Genomic DNA, 17,979 nt, shown 5'->3' with positions numbered 1-17,979 from the left:
ACATAAATGCAGATTTGCATGAAATTCAGTCCTGTTGACAAATAACACGTTTCTTCCTCGTCAATACATTCTTTGACATGGAACTTTTTTTCTTACAATAATTATTCAAAAGAATGTTTGTTGAAGTCCACACCAGTTTTCTACAAACACATTCTGATGTATGTCTGTTATTGCACATATCTGGCTCCCACAAAAGTTCTTTATCATGAATAATTTTCATTGTACTCTCACATGCAACCTCCCTATGATCATTTACTAAAAGAAACTCTGTTTCAAAATCTGTACATAATTTTGTTACTACCAGATAATTATGTATTATTACATTGATAACAAACATTTCAGGGAACAAAAGCCTACCCCTACTCTTATTTCTAATTAGATTTTATGCCTCATCATCAGCATCAATGAAGTCCTCAGTAACAAGAATTCCTTTACAGTGTTCACATTTCAAATATTTTGAGACACTATAGCAACATTAACCTGCTAAATAGACTAAAATTGGCATGTCATTGTTACAGTTTTCAATATCGTGTAAACTTATATGTACATCTATGCTCTTACACAATGAATTATCAAAATCCAAAAAGGCAGAGGATTCAGGAGGCGGGTCAGAGAACTCATCTACTTCAATCTCCCCAAATGCGTTTGATCTTATCTTTAGAGTCAGTGATGACAGTAACCTTAACTTCTTTTCAACTTCAAACAACTGCCTCACAGAAATATTGTACTGCCCTCCTGCAAGCTGCCTATATTTCCCAAACCTGTCTTCTAATATGTCTGTCTGAAATTTTCCTAATAGGACATATGCAAAATTAAGTTTTGACAAACAATATTCTATCAACATCAACAATCCTTCAGTTGTCAATATCAAAGCAGCCATTGTTTCAGATGATAATGAACCTTTTACACCTAGATCTCTCCACTTTACTAGCCATTGTAGGAATTTCTTCAAATATTGAAGCCCTTCCCCTGAATTCGAAGAGACTGGACACATTAAGCTGTTGTTGAGCCTTACCCCTTTACCTGGTGTTTTGACATTGACAACAGACCACCAATCTATTATTATTTTGATATATGAGGCTGTTTCTTTATAATATGGTAGCTTACACTTTTCACCTAACATTTTCAGCCCTTCTATAACATTGTCATTGAAAACTTGCAGAGCTAATTTTACATTCTGGCTTTCAAATGATGAAGGACTTAATGCTTTGAGAGACAGACCATAACCATATTTTATGAACTTTTCATGCTCAAGATCATACAATTTCTTAATTGTAAGAAAAGAAGCACACTGCACTGCACTGTTATCTTCAAAATCAGGGAAGTTCATGCACATATTCTCATCCTTTCGATTTAACCAGTTATTGCGAACACATTTGAGCAAGTGAACACTATCAAACACAAAGAAAAGTGGTCTGCTCTCATCAGCAGGGTGCGGGTAAACACATTTCAATTCATTTTCAGGTGAAAATATTTGCATGCATTTTCTGTTTACAGAACTATTATCACTAACAACACAAACAACTTTAAACCCTATTTCCTCTAATCCTACAATAACTTTTCTTAGTACACCATGCAAATATTCTCCAGTAATTGATTTTACAGGTAATATGTGAGCTACTTCCTTAAAATCAGATAACAAACTTGAAACCATAAAACAATAAGCACCTGTTGCTAACTGCTCATCATTGAATGCTTTTCCAACAACATTACCACCTTTATAGTCCATTAATGGTTTAACATGAATTTCATCCATCATAAGCACAATGAACTTATCACTATCATTGCCAGAAAATTTATCCCTTATATACTTCAGGAAATTGTTATCGTGCTGTTCTATTCTAGGATCTACTTTTAAAGAAGAAGAAAGCCTCCTGATGGTACATGGATGAGGCAGATACAATAAATTGAGATGTCTGAGGTATGCATAGCAATGGGGTGAAATGGACTGCAATATTGAAGATAAAATCAGAAAGGATGGACTATAACTCCTCCTCTCGTGTGATGAAAGTGCAATCTGTTCAATCATGAATTCAAGTTGTCCTTTTAGTCTCGGTTCTAACATGCTGACTTGTTTCAAAAGGTATGCTGCTAAACCTAAAATGTCATTAGTGCTGTTTGCACTGTGAACCTCAGAACTTAACGTGTCAACTTTTTTAAGAAGCACTGAAATTTCATCCAAGTCCTTTACAGACTGTGGGAAATGAAAGTTACCAATACTGTCTAATTTTATGTTCTTATAGTATACACTTAACTCCAAAATTTCATTGATAACTATAGAACTAATTATTTCAGGTTCAGGGTTCAACACAATTTTAATTATTACTATATTTACACCTCTGTGAAGTATGTCCCATGATTCACCTACATTCAGATTATTTAACTTCTCTTTCAGGTCAGTGAAATTAGAAAATGTTATTCTATTCTTGTGTAAATTATATTCTACTTCACTCTCCTCGATTGCTGCCTGGATATTTTCATTTTCTCTTCTTCTCTTCTCTTCAGGACCTTCTCGATATGTTTTTGAACTACTCAAATACACTGGGCAATTTGGCAAAAGTGAAGGAACAGCACTGGGGATAAGTCGTGGAACCTTCAGTGGTAGAGTTATAAGCTGTCCATCCTCACAGTGGAACTCAGTATGTTTCCTTATTTCGGACGGATTAAAATGTAATTCACAAACCTGCAATTACAGACAATCAGTTAACCTAACCTGAACGAATTTCACCACACATGTTAGAGGTTAGATCCCATCTAACCTAATAGCCATTTTTTCAGATATATTATACTACCATCTCTTGATTATATTAATATATGAACACACTATGAAATAAAACATTTGCGAATAAAAAATGCATAACCTAGTATCTAGTTACTTACCACTGAATACTTCGTTGGAACGAAATTCTCGCGCTTTATTGCACATATCCATTTCTTTTTTAGATCTTCATCTTTCGGAAATCTAAAAATCTGTACTTTGCTATTGGCACTGTAGTTTCCCCTACAATTAGGCACACAACACTTGTAGACCATTATTGTATTTTGTATGACAAAATTACGGATCACTTTCACAAGGCATTGCCTCAACAGTCCGCCATTTTCCTTTTAATCTCGACACCATGCACAGGCCTTATATCTAGGTGGTGTTGATACAATCCACCATGGTCCCTAACCTGTTAGAGGAGAGATCTTCACTTGGACTATGTGTAAGTAAGGTAGGATCCTGCTTCATGAATTTACTGAGCTCAGAACATTTTAAGCAATCCTCGGACCTATGGGAGTAATGGAGTCCCACTCCCATTTGACAGGCGAGGGACTCCTTGGAAACAACTTGGCGAACAAAACGGAATTCGATGGGAGCTATCAGTATTAATGGGGCTTATGGAAGAAAGTAGAACTGGCTGAGTCAGCAAAGAGGGTGCACCTGGATGTGCTAGAAGTAAGTGATATTCGGGTAAGGGGAGATAACGAAGAAGAGATAGAAGATTATAAAGTGTACTTGACAGGTGTTAAAAAGGGAAGGGCAGAGTATGGGGTAGGGCTGTTCAGCAGGAATACTATTGCACGCAGCATAGTTTCTGTTAGGCACGTAAATGAGCGAATGATGTGGGTAGATTTGGCAGTTGGAGGAATTAGGACATGAATTGTCTCAGTTTATTCACCATGTGGGGGTGTAGTTGAAGATGAAGTTGACAAGTTTTATGAAGCATTGAGTGATATAGTAGTCAGGGTCAACAGCAAGGATAGGATTGTGCTAATGGGTGATTTCAATGTGATTTTGGAAATGGAACTGAAGGATACGAAAGGGTGATTAGTAAATGTGGGGAAGATATGGAAGCTAATGGGAATTGGAAGCGTTTGCTGGGCTTCTGTGCTAGTATGGGTTTAGCAGTTACAAATACGTTCTTCAAGCATAAGGCTATTCACTACTACACATGGGAGGCTAGGGGTACCAGATCCATAATGGACTATATTTTAACTGACTTCAAATTCAGGAAGTCTGTTAGGAATGTACAGGTTTTTTGGGGAATTTTCGATGATACAGACCACTATCTGATATGTAGTGAACTAAGTATCTCTAGACCTAGGGTAGAGAAAGTGAAATCTGTCTGCAAACATATAAGGATGGAAAATCTCCAGGACGAGGAACTTGGACAGAAGTGTGTAGATATTATTCGTGAGAAGTGTTGAACAGTGGACAGCAAGAAGGTTCAGGATATAGAAAGAGAATTGGTGGTGTACAGGGATGTTGTAGTAGAAAGAGCAAGGGAATGCCTAGGAACAACTGTGTGTAAAGATGGGAAAAAGCAAACATCTTGGTGGAATGATGAAGTGAGAGCAGCTTGTACACATGAAAAGAAGGCTTATTTGAAATGGCTCCAAACAAGGGCTGATGCAGACAGGGAATTGTACATAGATGAAAGATGCAGAGCGAAACATATAGTTGTTGAAACCAAAAGGTCGTCATGGGAAGATTTTGGTAATAACCTGGAAAGGCTAGGTCAAGCAGCAGGGAAACCCTTCTGGACAGTTCTAAAGAATCTTAGGAAGGGAGGGAAAAGGGAAATGAACAGTCTTTTGGGTAATGCAGGCATACTCATAATAGATCCCAGGGAATCACTGGACAGGTGGAGGGAATATTTTGAAAATCTTCTCAACGTAAAAGGAAACATTCATGGTGGTGTCGCAAACAATGGAGCTCGTGGGGAGGAGGAAAATGATGTTGGTGAAATTAAGCAGCATGAATAGATGAAATTAGACCTTAAATGGTGAAGTATAGTGGGAAGGCAGGGATGAAATGGCTTCATAGAGTGGTAAGATTAGCATGGAGTGTTGGTAAGGTACCTTCAGATTAGACAAAGGCAGTAATTGCATCTATCTATAAAAAAGGGTACAGGAAGAATTGCAACAACTATCGACGTATCTCATTGAGTAGTATACCAGGCAATGTGTTCATTGGCATCCTGCAAGGGAGGGTGCGATCAGTGGTTTAGAGGAAGTTTGGTGTAAATCAGTGTGGTTTCAGACCACAGAAGGGCTGTCAGGATCAGATTTTCAGTATGTGCCAGATAATTGAAAAATGTTACGAGAGGAATAGACAGTTGTGTTTATGTTTCGTAGATCTAGAGAAAGCCTATGACATTGTACAGAGGGAAAAGATGTTCGCCATACTGGGGGACTCTGGAATTAAAGGTAGATTATTAAAATCAATCAAAGGCATTTATGTTGACAATTGGTCTGCAGTGAGAATTGATGGTAGAATGAACTCTTGGTTCAAGGTACTTACAGGGGTTAGACAAGGCTGTAATCCTTCACCGTTACTGTTTGTAGTTTACATGGATCATCTGCTGAAAGGTATAAAGTGGCAGGGAGGGGTTCAGTTAGGTGGAAATGTAGTAAGTGTAAATGTAGTAAGCAGTCTGGCCTATGCTGATGATTTGGTCTTAATGGTAGATTGTGCCGAAAGCCTGCAGGCTAATTTCTTGGAACTTGAAAGTAGGTGCAATGAGTATGGTATGAAATTTAGCCTTTCGAAGACTAAATTTATATTCACAATTAAGTATTTATTTATTTTCCACCTAGTCGATACAATGATTGCTTAAGGCAATTTTAAAGGTCAAAAGTGGTACATGTTTCGTATATTATCAGCATCTTCAGCCACATAACACTGTTTAGATGAAAAATATATAAATATATAAATATATAAAATTGACAAAGTAATGCTTTAGAGGAAGTGTATTATATATTTTTCATCTAAACAGTGTTATGTGGCTGAAGATGTTGATAATATACGAAACATGTACCACTTTTGACCTTTAAAATTGCCTTAAGCAATCATTGTATCGACTAGGTGGAAAATAAATAAATACTTAATTGTGAATCTATTGAAGTGCGATACGGACCATGAAACTGATTTTATGTAAGACTAAATTTATGTCGGTAGGTAAAAAATTCAACAGAATTCAATGTCCAGTTGGTGATACAAAGCTGGAACTGGTAGATAATTTTAAATATTTAGGTTGTGTGTTCTCCCAGTATGGTAACATAGTGAGATTGAATCAAGGTGTAGTAAAGCTAATGCAGTGAGCTCGCAGTTGCGATCAACAGTATTCTGTAAGAAGGAAGTCAGCTCCCGGACAAAACTATCTTTGCATTGGTCTGTTTTCAGACCAACTTTGCTTTATGGGAGCGAAAGCTGGGTGGACTCAGGATGTCTTATTCATAATTTAGAAGTAACAGACATGAAAGTAGCGAGAATGATTGCTGGTACAATCAGGTGGGACAGTGGCAGGAGGGTACTCGGAATGAGGAGATAAAGGCTAAGTTAGGAATGAACTTGATGGATGAAGCTGTATGCATGAACCGGCTTTGGTGGTGGGGTCATGTGAGGCAAGTGGAGGAGGATAGGTTACCTAGGAGAATAATGGACTCTGCTATAGAAGGTAAGAGAAGTAAAGGGAGACCAATACGTCGACTGTTAGACTCAGTTTCTAACGATTTATAGACAAGAGGTTTAGAACTAAATGGGGCCACAACACTAGTTGCAAACAGAGGATTGTTGCGACGTTTAGTAAATTCACGGAGGCTTGCAGACTGAATACTGAAAGGCATAACGGTCTGTGATAATGTATGAATGTATCTATATATATATAAAATAACTTGTCCTGACTGACTCACTGACTGATTCATCATCGCCGAGCCAAAACTAATGGACATAAAGAAATGAAATTTTGGGGATATATTCATATTAAGATGTAGGTGCTCGCTAAGAGAGGATTTTTGGATATTCCGTCGCTAAGGGGTGAAAAGGGGGGTGAAATTTATGAGTGTATCTATATCTCAAAATTTTAAAAGTTTACAGATGTAAAAATTGGTATATTTAGAATCTCCTTAAAAAATAAGGAAACACATATTTTTTTGTTTTCAGAAAATCCCAATAGGAGGGGTGTAAAAGGGTGAAAAATTGGTTGAATGCCTTTAATCAGGATACCAGTACTTATATCTCAGAAACTCAAGCTATTACAGACCTGAAAGTTGGTCATTTTGAACTCTTTTAAAAATAAAGAAACATATTTTTTTGTTTTAGGAAAATCCAAGTAATGGGAGGGTGAAAGTGCGATGAATTTTTAAAATGAGTGTATCTATATCTCAAAACCTTTAAAGTTTATAGATGTAAAAATTGGTATTTAGAATCTCCTTCAAAAATAAAGGTGCACGTATTTTTTTGTTTTCTGTAAATCCCAATAGGAGGGGTGTAAAAGGGTGAATAATGGGTTGAATGCCTTTAATGAGGATACATATATCTCAGAAACTGAAGATATTACAGAACTGAAAATTTGTATATGGGATCTCCTTTAAAAATAGATACTTTTTTGTTTTTAGAAAATCCAATTAATGGCGGTTAAACAGGAGTGACACGATAGCTGCAGTTGCTTAAGTGCAGCCAGTATCCGGTATTCGGGAGACAGTAGGTTCGAACCCCACTGTCAGCAGCCCTGAAGATGGTTTTCCGTGGTTTCCCATTTTCACACCAGGCAAATGCTGGGGCTGTACCTTAATTAAGGCCACGGCCGCTTCCTTCCCACTCCTGGCCCCTTCTTGTCCCATCGTCACCGTAAGACCTATCTGAGTCGGTGCGATGTAAAGCAAGTAGAAAAAAAAAGAAAAAAAACCAGGAGTGACAAATTGGTGTGAATTTTTTGAAATACTATATTTACAGAATATCTGAGAAACTTAAAATGTTACATACGTAAAAATTGGGTATTTGGAATCTCCTGTAAATGTAAAGAAACATAGGTGATTTGTTTTTGGAAACTCCACTTAAGGGGAACTAAAAAGGGGTGAAATTTTAAAATGAGAATTTCTACAGTATATCTCAAAAAGCTTAACATGTTACAGAAGTGAAAAATGGTATTTTCTATCTCTGTTAAAAATAAAGAAACATATATTCTTAGTTTTCGGAAATTCTACTTGGGTGGATGGGGGGGTAAAAATGACTGAAAATGGTGTTTAATTATTTTAATTAGGCTACTGATATCTCAAAAATGAAGATGCTACAGACGTGAAATTTGATATTTGGAATCCACTTTAAAAGTAAAAAAAAACACGTATTCTCGGAAAATCCAATGAATGGGTGGGGTGAAAGAATTGAAAAATTAAATGACTTAATTTTATGAGAATACATACATCTAATTAAAACTAAAATTGTTATAGATGTGAAAATTGGTATTTGTATCTCCTTTAAAAACAAAGAAAAATGCGTTTTGGGGGTAAACAATCTTAGGGGACGGGAGTGAAAAGGATTTGAATTCCTTTCATGAGGGTACATAAATTGAAAACTAAAGAAGTTAGTCATGATAATTGGTGTTTAGAAGATCCTTTACTATTAAAGAAAGAAGTATTTTTTGCCAGAAAATTCACTTGGGGGGCGGGGAGGGAAAAGTATGAAAGGAAGTGAAAAAAAAAAACTGAATTATTTTTATGGGGATACTTATATCTCAAAACTGAAGGTAATAGACGTGAACATTGGTGTTTGGAATCTCCTTTAAAAATAAAGGAACGTTACTTGCAGATGACAATGGCAGCAGATGTAATTTACCACCAAGTAACGTTTTTTGGGAGGGGGGGGGAATAAACTTAACGGTGGGGTATAAAAGGAGGCGAGACCAATTGATTTTACTGTTCATAATGTACTTATAAGGAGCCTCCGTTGCTCAGGCGGCACCGCGCCCACCTCTCACAGCCGGGTTCGTGGTTGAAATCCCGGTCACTCCATGTGACATTCGTGCTGGACAAAACGGAGGCGGGACAGGTTTTTCTCCGGATACTCCGGTTTTCCCTGTCATCATTCATTCCAGCAACACTCTCTAATATTTCATTTCATTTGTCATTCATCGATCATTGCCCCAGAGGAGTGCTTTGGCAGCCGGCACAGTTCCTATTGTCACCGCTAGATGGGGCTATATTCATTCCATTCCTGACCCTGTCGAATGACTGGAAACAGGCTGTATATTTTCGATGTACTTATTCCGATCATAAACCAATCATTTTTAATCCTTCGTGGGTTTGTTTTCAACAGCCATCTTTTCCTTTGGACAATGTTCTTAGATTACAGTAGATTCTCCTGGCATATGAATAAAAATTTAAGCACATTTGAAATAGGCGATAGGAATGAGACCGTCAAATTGTTCACCATTATCATAAGGTCAGTAATGCACGGAAGTATGTCATTCGTATCACCAGAAATCCCGCACACTTGCGTATGTGCGACAGTGTTGCTGGTCACATTGTCAACAATGACAATGGCAGCAGATGTAATTTACCACCAAGTAGTGGTCTTGCATCTTGCTGTGGGGACGAGAACATCTATAATAATAATAATAATAATAATAATAATAATAATAATAATAATAATAATAATAATAATAATAATGTTCTAGACTGTCGTCAAATGTGCGGACCGCGCTGGAAACGGGACCTGGACGTGTAATGACTAAGAATGCAGTCCGGCCGCTGGTTCAGTACCGCCAAGGCACCCAAGACGACACCACGCCGGATCTCCTGAAGGATTTGATCCATATTAAAAATGTTTATAGAAAAAGATGGCAAAGATTTAGGGACCCAACTGACTGGGTGGAATAGCTGGACCTAGCCGGGGAAGTACGAAATCGATTGTTGGAAAGAAAGATTGAAAAATGGGAGGAAACTTGCCGTAATCTATTAGAAAACGAGTCAGATCGCGAATTTCGGCAGATTCTCGCAGAAAACGAGTCAGATCGCGAATTTCGGCGAATTACATATCTAAAACAATAAGCATTCAATTATAAATTTCAGTATAATGCCGTACGAAGCACGGGTATCTTGCTAGTTTATTATAAAACAGTACACCGTACATGTTTTGAGGACCTGTACTTTACTTCAGCATAAGGCCAAGTGAGATCTGAGCTACATGTTAATCCACTATAGTGGAACATCGTGGAATATCGATCCTAGGATCTATATCTTACTCGTCCATTTGCGTATTGGAAATTGATGGTTTTGACTCCCAAACCGGAAACTGTCAGTTGCTCTATTTGATAGTTTTTGCATCCACCTTACCCTTGACTTCTGTTTGTTGTCTCATGATTCAGAACAAATATATTTGTTTACAAATATTTCTTTTATTTTGTTATTTGTTTACGTTTTAGGTTCCTTCTGAAGCCCCGCACATGGTGAATTTTTTGAACAACATGTAGCTAAGATCCCACTTGGCCTTATGCTGAACTTGTATATCAAGTTTCATGAAAATGTACCTATTCTGCTGTAACAAACACACATAAATTAAACGAACATAAGATGTTATTTGTCCTATATGGTAAAAACCAAGCTGTTTGTTTGTTTGTTTGTTTGTTCATCAGCCTGAAGACTGGTTGGATCCTCAAATAGCACCATCAGAAAGGGAAAACCACCAAAACAGATGGCATAGCCAAAATGAGGCATACTCTTCAGGATGGAGAATGAAGTAGTTTATCATTGATTTGGTCACTGAACCAGAAAGTGCGGTTGCAGCACAAGCAGTCCTGTGAAGAGCACCTTTCATAACACTCGGCACACTAGTTCTCCTCCGAATGTCATTACTCAGCATTGCAGATATGTTACCGTAGCAATTTCTATGCCGTCGCAGCCATCACTGGGACTGGCACTTCAGGTGGAAGGTACATTTTACTCTGGCCTGTGTCAAGAGACATGCAAAATGACTGCATCCATCAAGAAATGGCAACGGGGTGAAAGGGAAACAAAATATCAGGTTAATAATAAAAAATATCAGACTGAAAGAATTTCGTGGCTTATATGGAAGGTATCAATAAAGAGTTTTAAAATTAATTCATTGTAAATTCAGTAGCAAGAGAAATATTTTACTGCTAGAAATTTTTATTATACGTCCACCTGTAAATTTTCCACTTCTGGAACGTTTGATGTTTACATTATTAAGAAGCAGAATTTACTTTTTTCATGTAAAATGTTTTAATTTTTTAAAATTAGATGTTTAATGGCCTATTTTTTCTCACTATGCCAACAAATGTCCAAGAGCAAGGACCATTTTTGAGTGGTCTGATATCTTAGGTTATATTTTCTAGCACTTTATAATTTGTTAGTAACATATGGTGCCAATAAAAGTAAAGTAAATGTTAGGAATTAAACCAAACCATTTTAATATCCACAAAAACATTTCACATATGAACAACTGTTACATGCTAGTTTAAACATATAATACCATACTTGAAACATCAGATTGAGAAATGTTTTATTCATGGAACAAGTCCAATTTTGATACTTTCACATGTCCATAGTTACAAAAACTTAGCAAATGGATTGATGTTCTCCGAAGTGGTTGTTTTTTCTCGTATTGTTTGGGTATCATCTGCAGTCCGGTGTTTTTAGCTGTATTTTTACATATGGGTCTGTGTCTGTCTGAAGTTTGGGCTGTGCAGTTTAATGAATATCATACTTCACACATGTGGCACTGTCGATCTCATACAGGTGGGTGTGATAATGGGGTTCATTTGACTGTATCCTCTTTCTGAGTTGGCTGGAAAAAAAAAAAAAAAAAAATCTTAAAATAAATTTTGAAGTATGAAGTTAGCAAAGAGAATCCTGCACTTTTATTATCCTTTGATCTCCTTGAACTATCCAACCAAAGATCTAAGGCCATTGCAGATAATCTCATGGATTGTTTAAGCAATCATGGTTTTGACAATAACTATGGTGCAAGTGTTATGCTGGGGTAAAGATCAGGAGTCGCAGAAAGATTGCTTGTAAAGTATCCAAGCCTTATTATTTGGCACTGTAGAAACTACAGATTGAAATTAGCTCTGAGTGATGCAATTAATGAAATGGAAATTCTAAACCATGTCCATATTTTTATGGACGAAGTTTAATCGATTTACAAAGCAGTACCGGATTGGCATTCAGCATCAGTGCACCTCTCGTTTTCGCTATATGAATGTAAAGATTATAGATTCAAGATCTTTTTTCAACATAAAATATTTATGGAAGTAATAATAATATATACTGACATTATTTATAAATTTATATGAAAAGTAACCAATAATTGTAGTGTCTAAGCCGATGGCTTCTCAACTCTTTGAATGTAACAATTCCGTTTTTAGTTCCCCCTGAAATGCCAACCCCTATTAACTGCTTAAGACAGCATTATGCATCCCTCCTTATTAGCTAATTGTGGTTTTTGTCCATTGTTGAGTGTATTTATTTCTGGAAGCTTTACTGGTAGAACATTGGAGTGAGGCTCCAAAATGGATAATAATATGAATTACAACAGTTCCATTTACAAATACCTCTCAGTCTCACAACAGTATAACAAAGGAATCTAACACTCCAATAATTTGATATAATATATGACTTCTATGTCTACTATTTAAAGTTTGGTCTTGCAGAACATAAAATCAGTCAGAGTTATCTGCTGATATATTTTTACAATTACGAACTGGCAGTGAAGATTGTTCAAGTTCTGATTTGAAATTCTCATCTCCTTCACAACTCCTTACCTTTACATGCTCTTGTTTTCCACAGTAATGAAGATATAAACAAGATTATGTAAATAATTACAGTTTGCTAGTAATCTTATTGTGTGTGTCACAAAAACTGAACCAGATATATCCAAAATAGTTTAAAGAAAGAATGCCATATATCATCCTAAGTTTTATGTTAAAAAATGATCCTTCGTAATTTTAATTTTACCAGTTCTTCTTTATTTGTTTTGATATTGTTGATATTATTTTAACAACCCATCTTTATATAGTATGTGCAACATTTTACTAGCTAATTAATAAAATGTTTAATAATGTGATATCAAAAACATACACTGACAACCCATGCTCCGATTCACTTACCACGACCCAAGCTGTCGTGTTCCTTGCATCTACAACCTTACTCAAGGAGGCTGATGATACAGAAAATGTGAAACAGTTGCAGGAATCATTTTAATTAGAACAACACACATTTGTAATGTATGTTAAGAGTAATTTCTCTCAGGGTTTGTTAAGAAATATATATATATATATATATATATATATATATATATATATATATATGTGCTATTAAAAGTTCTGATTGTTTTCTCTGGTGGAAAAGGAACAAATTTTTAACATCTAAGAAGTAGTCAATATTCATCAACCTAAACTCATCCTCTCCCCCGGCCCCTTCTCCTCCTCCAAACCCCATGGTATGTCATCTTTCTGGCATTTCTTAAATTTTGTCCATACTGAACTGGCATGGCTCAGATGTGAGGAAATCATTCAAGTGCATTTTAACAGCACTGAAATCTCCAAATGATTTTAAATTCACAGAATTCCAAGTGAAAGATGGACGGTGCAATGTCTGGTCAACATGGTATATGAGAAAGACATACTGAGTTAACCTATTGCAGCTTTTTGCGGGTGACCGGATGCACATATCATTAATGTTGTCGTGGTTGAACACAACTCACTTTCTCTTTCATAATTCTGATCACTTCAGTTGAATATTCTGGTGCAGTTTATCCATTTATCTAAAATGATTACCTGATTATGTAAGAATAACTTAATGACAGTGAAAATTGCATTGGACACAGAGCATAACAATCTTTGCATAAATGTTCCATTTGGTATCTGATGGGTCGGTAGCCTTGTTTTAGGATGATCTCTCCATTGTGTTGACATAGACAAGTATTTTCTCATCTCTAGCCATTATTCTGTTTCGTTATATTTCTTCTGACGATGTAAATGAGACTCAGACATCGTAATGAGAAGTATATAAAATATTACAAAATTAAGAATATAATTAATGTATGTATGTTCACTCCTCGGCCCAAAGGCTGGTTGGATCCTCAGCAACTCCACCATTAGCTGTCATAGATGGCCTAGGCATCACTGAAGAGTCGTACTAGGGAAATGAGGAGAGAGGTGGTTTCCCATTTCTTTCCTCACTGAGCCAGAAGTTATTACATATCATTCTGCCAATTCCACTGAAATGCATGCACCAGCTGACCCTATGAACAACATTTTCACATCATTCATAGCATGGACTGGCTGCATACGGAATGGCATTACTAGCATCGCTCATACCTCAGTCACTTTCATATTGTCAGAGCCAAGGAGAAGACTAAGACAGACAGATCAATGAAAGTAGCAAAATTGCTCGAGCCCATACCAGAAGACATAGTGCATTGTAAAAACTAGGTTTCACCAGCAAAGGCATAAATAATTGTAACTTGTAATTCAAAAAGTGCCTTCTCTGTTTGTCAGACATAAAATGAGACATAAAAACTTTCCAGTCTGTCAGGCATACAAAATTTCAATATAAATACCTGTAAAAAATTCACACTATTATACAAAGAATGACATGTTTCGTTCTACAAAAACATCCTCAGATTCTATCAAATCACTTAGATCGTGCGTATATACTATATGTACAGTATTGTTTACATTGCGTAAACTTGTCAATGATAAAGGATTAGGTGCTGTTATGAATAAATATGAACAAATAATGATGATTTTATAAGAACTCAACCATCACCGTATGAACATAATAAAGATGATGTACTTATCTGGATTGCCGAAGCTTACGTCGTCGTCTCTAAATACTATTTCATGACTGCGGTCAAGGAAAGGCTAGTGGGAAGTTTTTATGTCTCATTTGACTAAGTCGACACTGGAAAGTATGGCTTTCTTCTTAATAAAATTCCTTATTTGTTGTTATTTGGCTGATTTAACTTATTTCCATTTTTTCAGGGCTCTAAGTACTTAGGCTGATAACCATGATGTTTCAAGCAACTATAACGAAATCATAACTGAATTTTATTTGTCTGCATTCTTATTTCCTCTGATTTCAGAGTAAGTTAAGTTTAACTAGTAAAGTTAATCATGTTTTTGAAAAGCTGTGTGCTACCTTTAGTTAAGTGTTTTCATCAGGAATTAAAAAAAGAGATTGTCAAGTTTGAGTCAGACTTGGTCTTCAGTCTAATCATATATTGTTGAATTTTTATCATAAAAGGATAATTATGTTTCCGTTACAGGGCAGTAACTCTGACCATGTCCAGTAAGGTATATTGGATAATGGAACTTAAGTGAATACTGTGAACATATTTTACTACTGCTCTTAATGCTTCGGTTTTGTCTTTCTGTCTCAGTTTCATCTCTGGTTCGTAAATTGAAGCAGCAGGCACGTGAACAAATGGAAGAAAGAAGGCCGAATCTAGTCAATGCATTAAATCAAATGGGGGATTTCTACATGGAATTGAAATGGGATTTTCAAAGTTGGGGTAAGTGTTGCCATATATTAATTTCATGAGTTTGTTAGGTACAGAAATAAATAAGGCAGGTAAATAAATAAATAAATAAATAAATAAATAAATAAATAAATAAATAAATAAATAAATGACCAATATTGATATAATTGAATACTTACTTAGGATTAGTATTTTTTTCAGTTATCCCTCATTATAATGCTATTGTTTGTTTGGAATGTAGTTGGAGCAACAGAGAGGGTGGCATTTAATTGAGGTCACATCAATTTGAATGACTTGCGCTGCAAAGTGATATACAGGTTTTTATGGAATAGTATTAATTCAGCATTTAATTTATGTAGGTATTCTGTATTCGTACAGTATCATGGCAGATGTTGCATGCAAATTTTACACACTCGTCATAAGCACAGTAAAGTACATTTATTCAGGTCTGAAGAAATTATTTCAGTGGAGAATACAGGTACACAGACAGGAATGAAGTTCATAAGTTGAGCTACTGTCAAGCTCTTTACCCATAAATTGTTTTGTCCAGGGTTCCAAAGCTATTCTTACAAACATTCTACAGTGATAAGCCATAAGGAAATCCCCATTTTTTGCCATTATTATTCTTTCAGGGCTGGTACAGTAAATTCTTTGCACTGCACTGCTCGAGATAATAAGCTACTGATGAGGGTCAGTAGCATCCTCAACCTGTTCACTTTCCTAAAGGATTAGGTTAATAAAAGGCATGTTTCCATTTGAAGATAAAGTTTACAGGTTTCTGCAGATAATTTTAAATCAACAGTTGGCGATATATTGAGTACACTTTCAACACTCTATGATCCTTCTGTAACTGTGCTGCATATGTTGGTAGGTACGGGTAGCATTATACTGGGGTAGTTATTATGCTGCTTTTTAATCAGGAATATCTGTTTGTAGCTAATCTTGGGTGATAACTAAAGGTGATGGTGTATCGGGTGGTGATGTATAGCGGGTTAACTATCTATTTCTCACTTTTGACTGAAGTAGAAAGAGGTGAAGAGAGAAAAAAGGAATATGGGACAGAGGAAACCTAGATGTGTAGATTTACATTAAATATTTTTAAATATTAAATACCTATACAGGAATTCTGTGGCATGAAGAGTTCCTTTGTGACATCATTGAAGGAAGAATTGCAGGGGAAAGAGGAAGAGTCATCAGAGTGTCTATTTCAGGAACCTGCTTCAGCAAATGAACTGCAAGACCTACACCGAGTTGAAAAGACTGGCTCAGGATAGACATCTATGGCTGTGGCGACAAGGCTTAGCCTTTAGAATATGACGATGACAGGAATATGAAAAAATGAACACAAATAAAACATTATAGGAAATAGAATCCAAGAAATAATTGATATTACATAAATACCCCGTACTTAAAGGGCACTAGGAAAGTTTTGCAATGTGAGTGAACGCTGTAGACTTTTTAAAAATAATTTCCACCACACTCACTAAACTTCTCCATACGTCGAAACCAGTCACTGAACCAACTCTGCCACTTTCCTTCGGTTACATTTTCACACTCTTGATCCCATGCTGCCAGAAGCTCCTCGTTGGATGCAAAACTCTGCCCTTTCATCTTCATCTTCACTTCTGGAAAGAGTGCAAAGTCACATGGGGCAAGATCAGGACTGTATGGAGGGTGATCAAGCAGAGTCAACCCCAATCTGGCAAGAAAATCCATTGTTACATTAGCAAGATATGCTGGAGCATTGTTGTGATGAAAGAGCCAAGTGTTGAGCTGTGACCTTGGACGGAGCTGCTTGAGAGCCTGGATGACCTGAGGCAGACATGTCTCACTGTACCACTTCGCAGTACCTGTTCTTTGTGTTTCTAGCACAACCCGAGTCAGGATGCCCCGTTTAGTGAAGAATACTGCAATCATCCTTTTCTTCACTGACCTTGACTTTCGCAGTCACAGGAGTACCCTCATCTTCAAACAGCCACACCTTGTTCTGGGATTTTGTTGGGCCATCGTAATAACAAAGCCAAGTTTTGTCCCCTGTAACGATGCTACTGACGTTACGCGAAGTCCCATTTTCAAACTGTTTTAGCATTTTTTGGCACCATTTTACTCGATGTGCCAATTGTTCCTCTGAAAGTGAATGGGGCACCCAAAGGGAACAAACCTTTCTAACATGGAGATGGTCATGTAGAATTGAATGAATAGCAGGTGCAGGGATATGGAGGGTCTCTTCTACCTGCCGATATGTCAACCGCCTCTCTTGCTGTAACTGTTGTATACAAGGAACTTGGTATACAGTAACACAACATAAAGTTTATTGCTTCAATAGTTTTATACAGTATTTACAGGAAATATAATGAAACTTGTCTTGAAGCTTGATTGATTGCACGCAGTTAATGCTGTTATTAAATGATAGACTGAAAGTCTGTGGGACAAATATATCTTTACGGAGAGAGAGTCCTATATACACATTTACACCTATCTTGAGGAGATAGTCTATTCCACTGAGAAATGTCCTTGGATAGTCGAAAACTATCTGCTGTGGGATAACAAGCGTAACTTGTAGTGAGAGTAGCGTTAGTAGAATGCTAATATTGGACTTAGACTTGCAAGGAACTTGCATCAATATCTTAATTCGCAGAATGCTAAAATAATCGTCGGAGCACTGGTGAGGACTTGGGAGTGTAGCAGAGTGCTTGACTCGGGGCTCGACGTGG

The 17,979-nt window shown here is 36.6% G+C and overlaps 1 protein-coding gene across 4 annotated transcripts in view; it reads left to right on the top strand.

Annotated features, from left to right (window-relative positions):
* LOC136862802 (ankyrin repeat domain-containing protein 13C) overlaps positions 1–17,979 on the top strand; it is a 448,136-nt gene that overhangs the window by 242,892 nt on the left and 187,265 nt on the right. For all 4 annotated transcript variants that reach the window (XM_067139061.2, XM_067139060.2, XM_067139059.2 and 1 more), the window contains exon 4: positions 15,167–15,298. In XM_067139061.2, the coding sequence (XP_066995162.1) occupies positions 15,167–15,298 (132 nt within the window). The remainder of the gene's footprint in view (positions 1–15,166; positions 15,299–17,979) is intronic.

This window comes from Anabrus simplex, chromosome 2 (assembly GCF_040414725.1).
Source record: "Anabrus simplex isolate iqAnaSimp1 chromosome 2, ASM4041472v1, whole genome shotgun sequence".
Taxonomy (NCBI): Eukaryota; Metazoa; Arthropoda; class Insecta; order Orthoptera; family Tettigoniidae; genus Anabrus; species Anabrus simplex.
The sequence above is the reverse complement of the archived record's forward strand: the minus strand, read 5'-3'. Positions and strand labels throughout refer to the sequence as shown.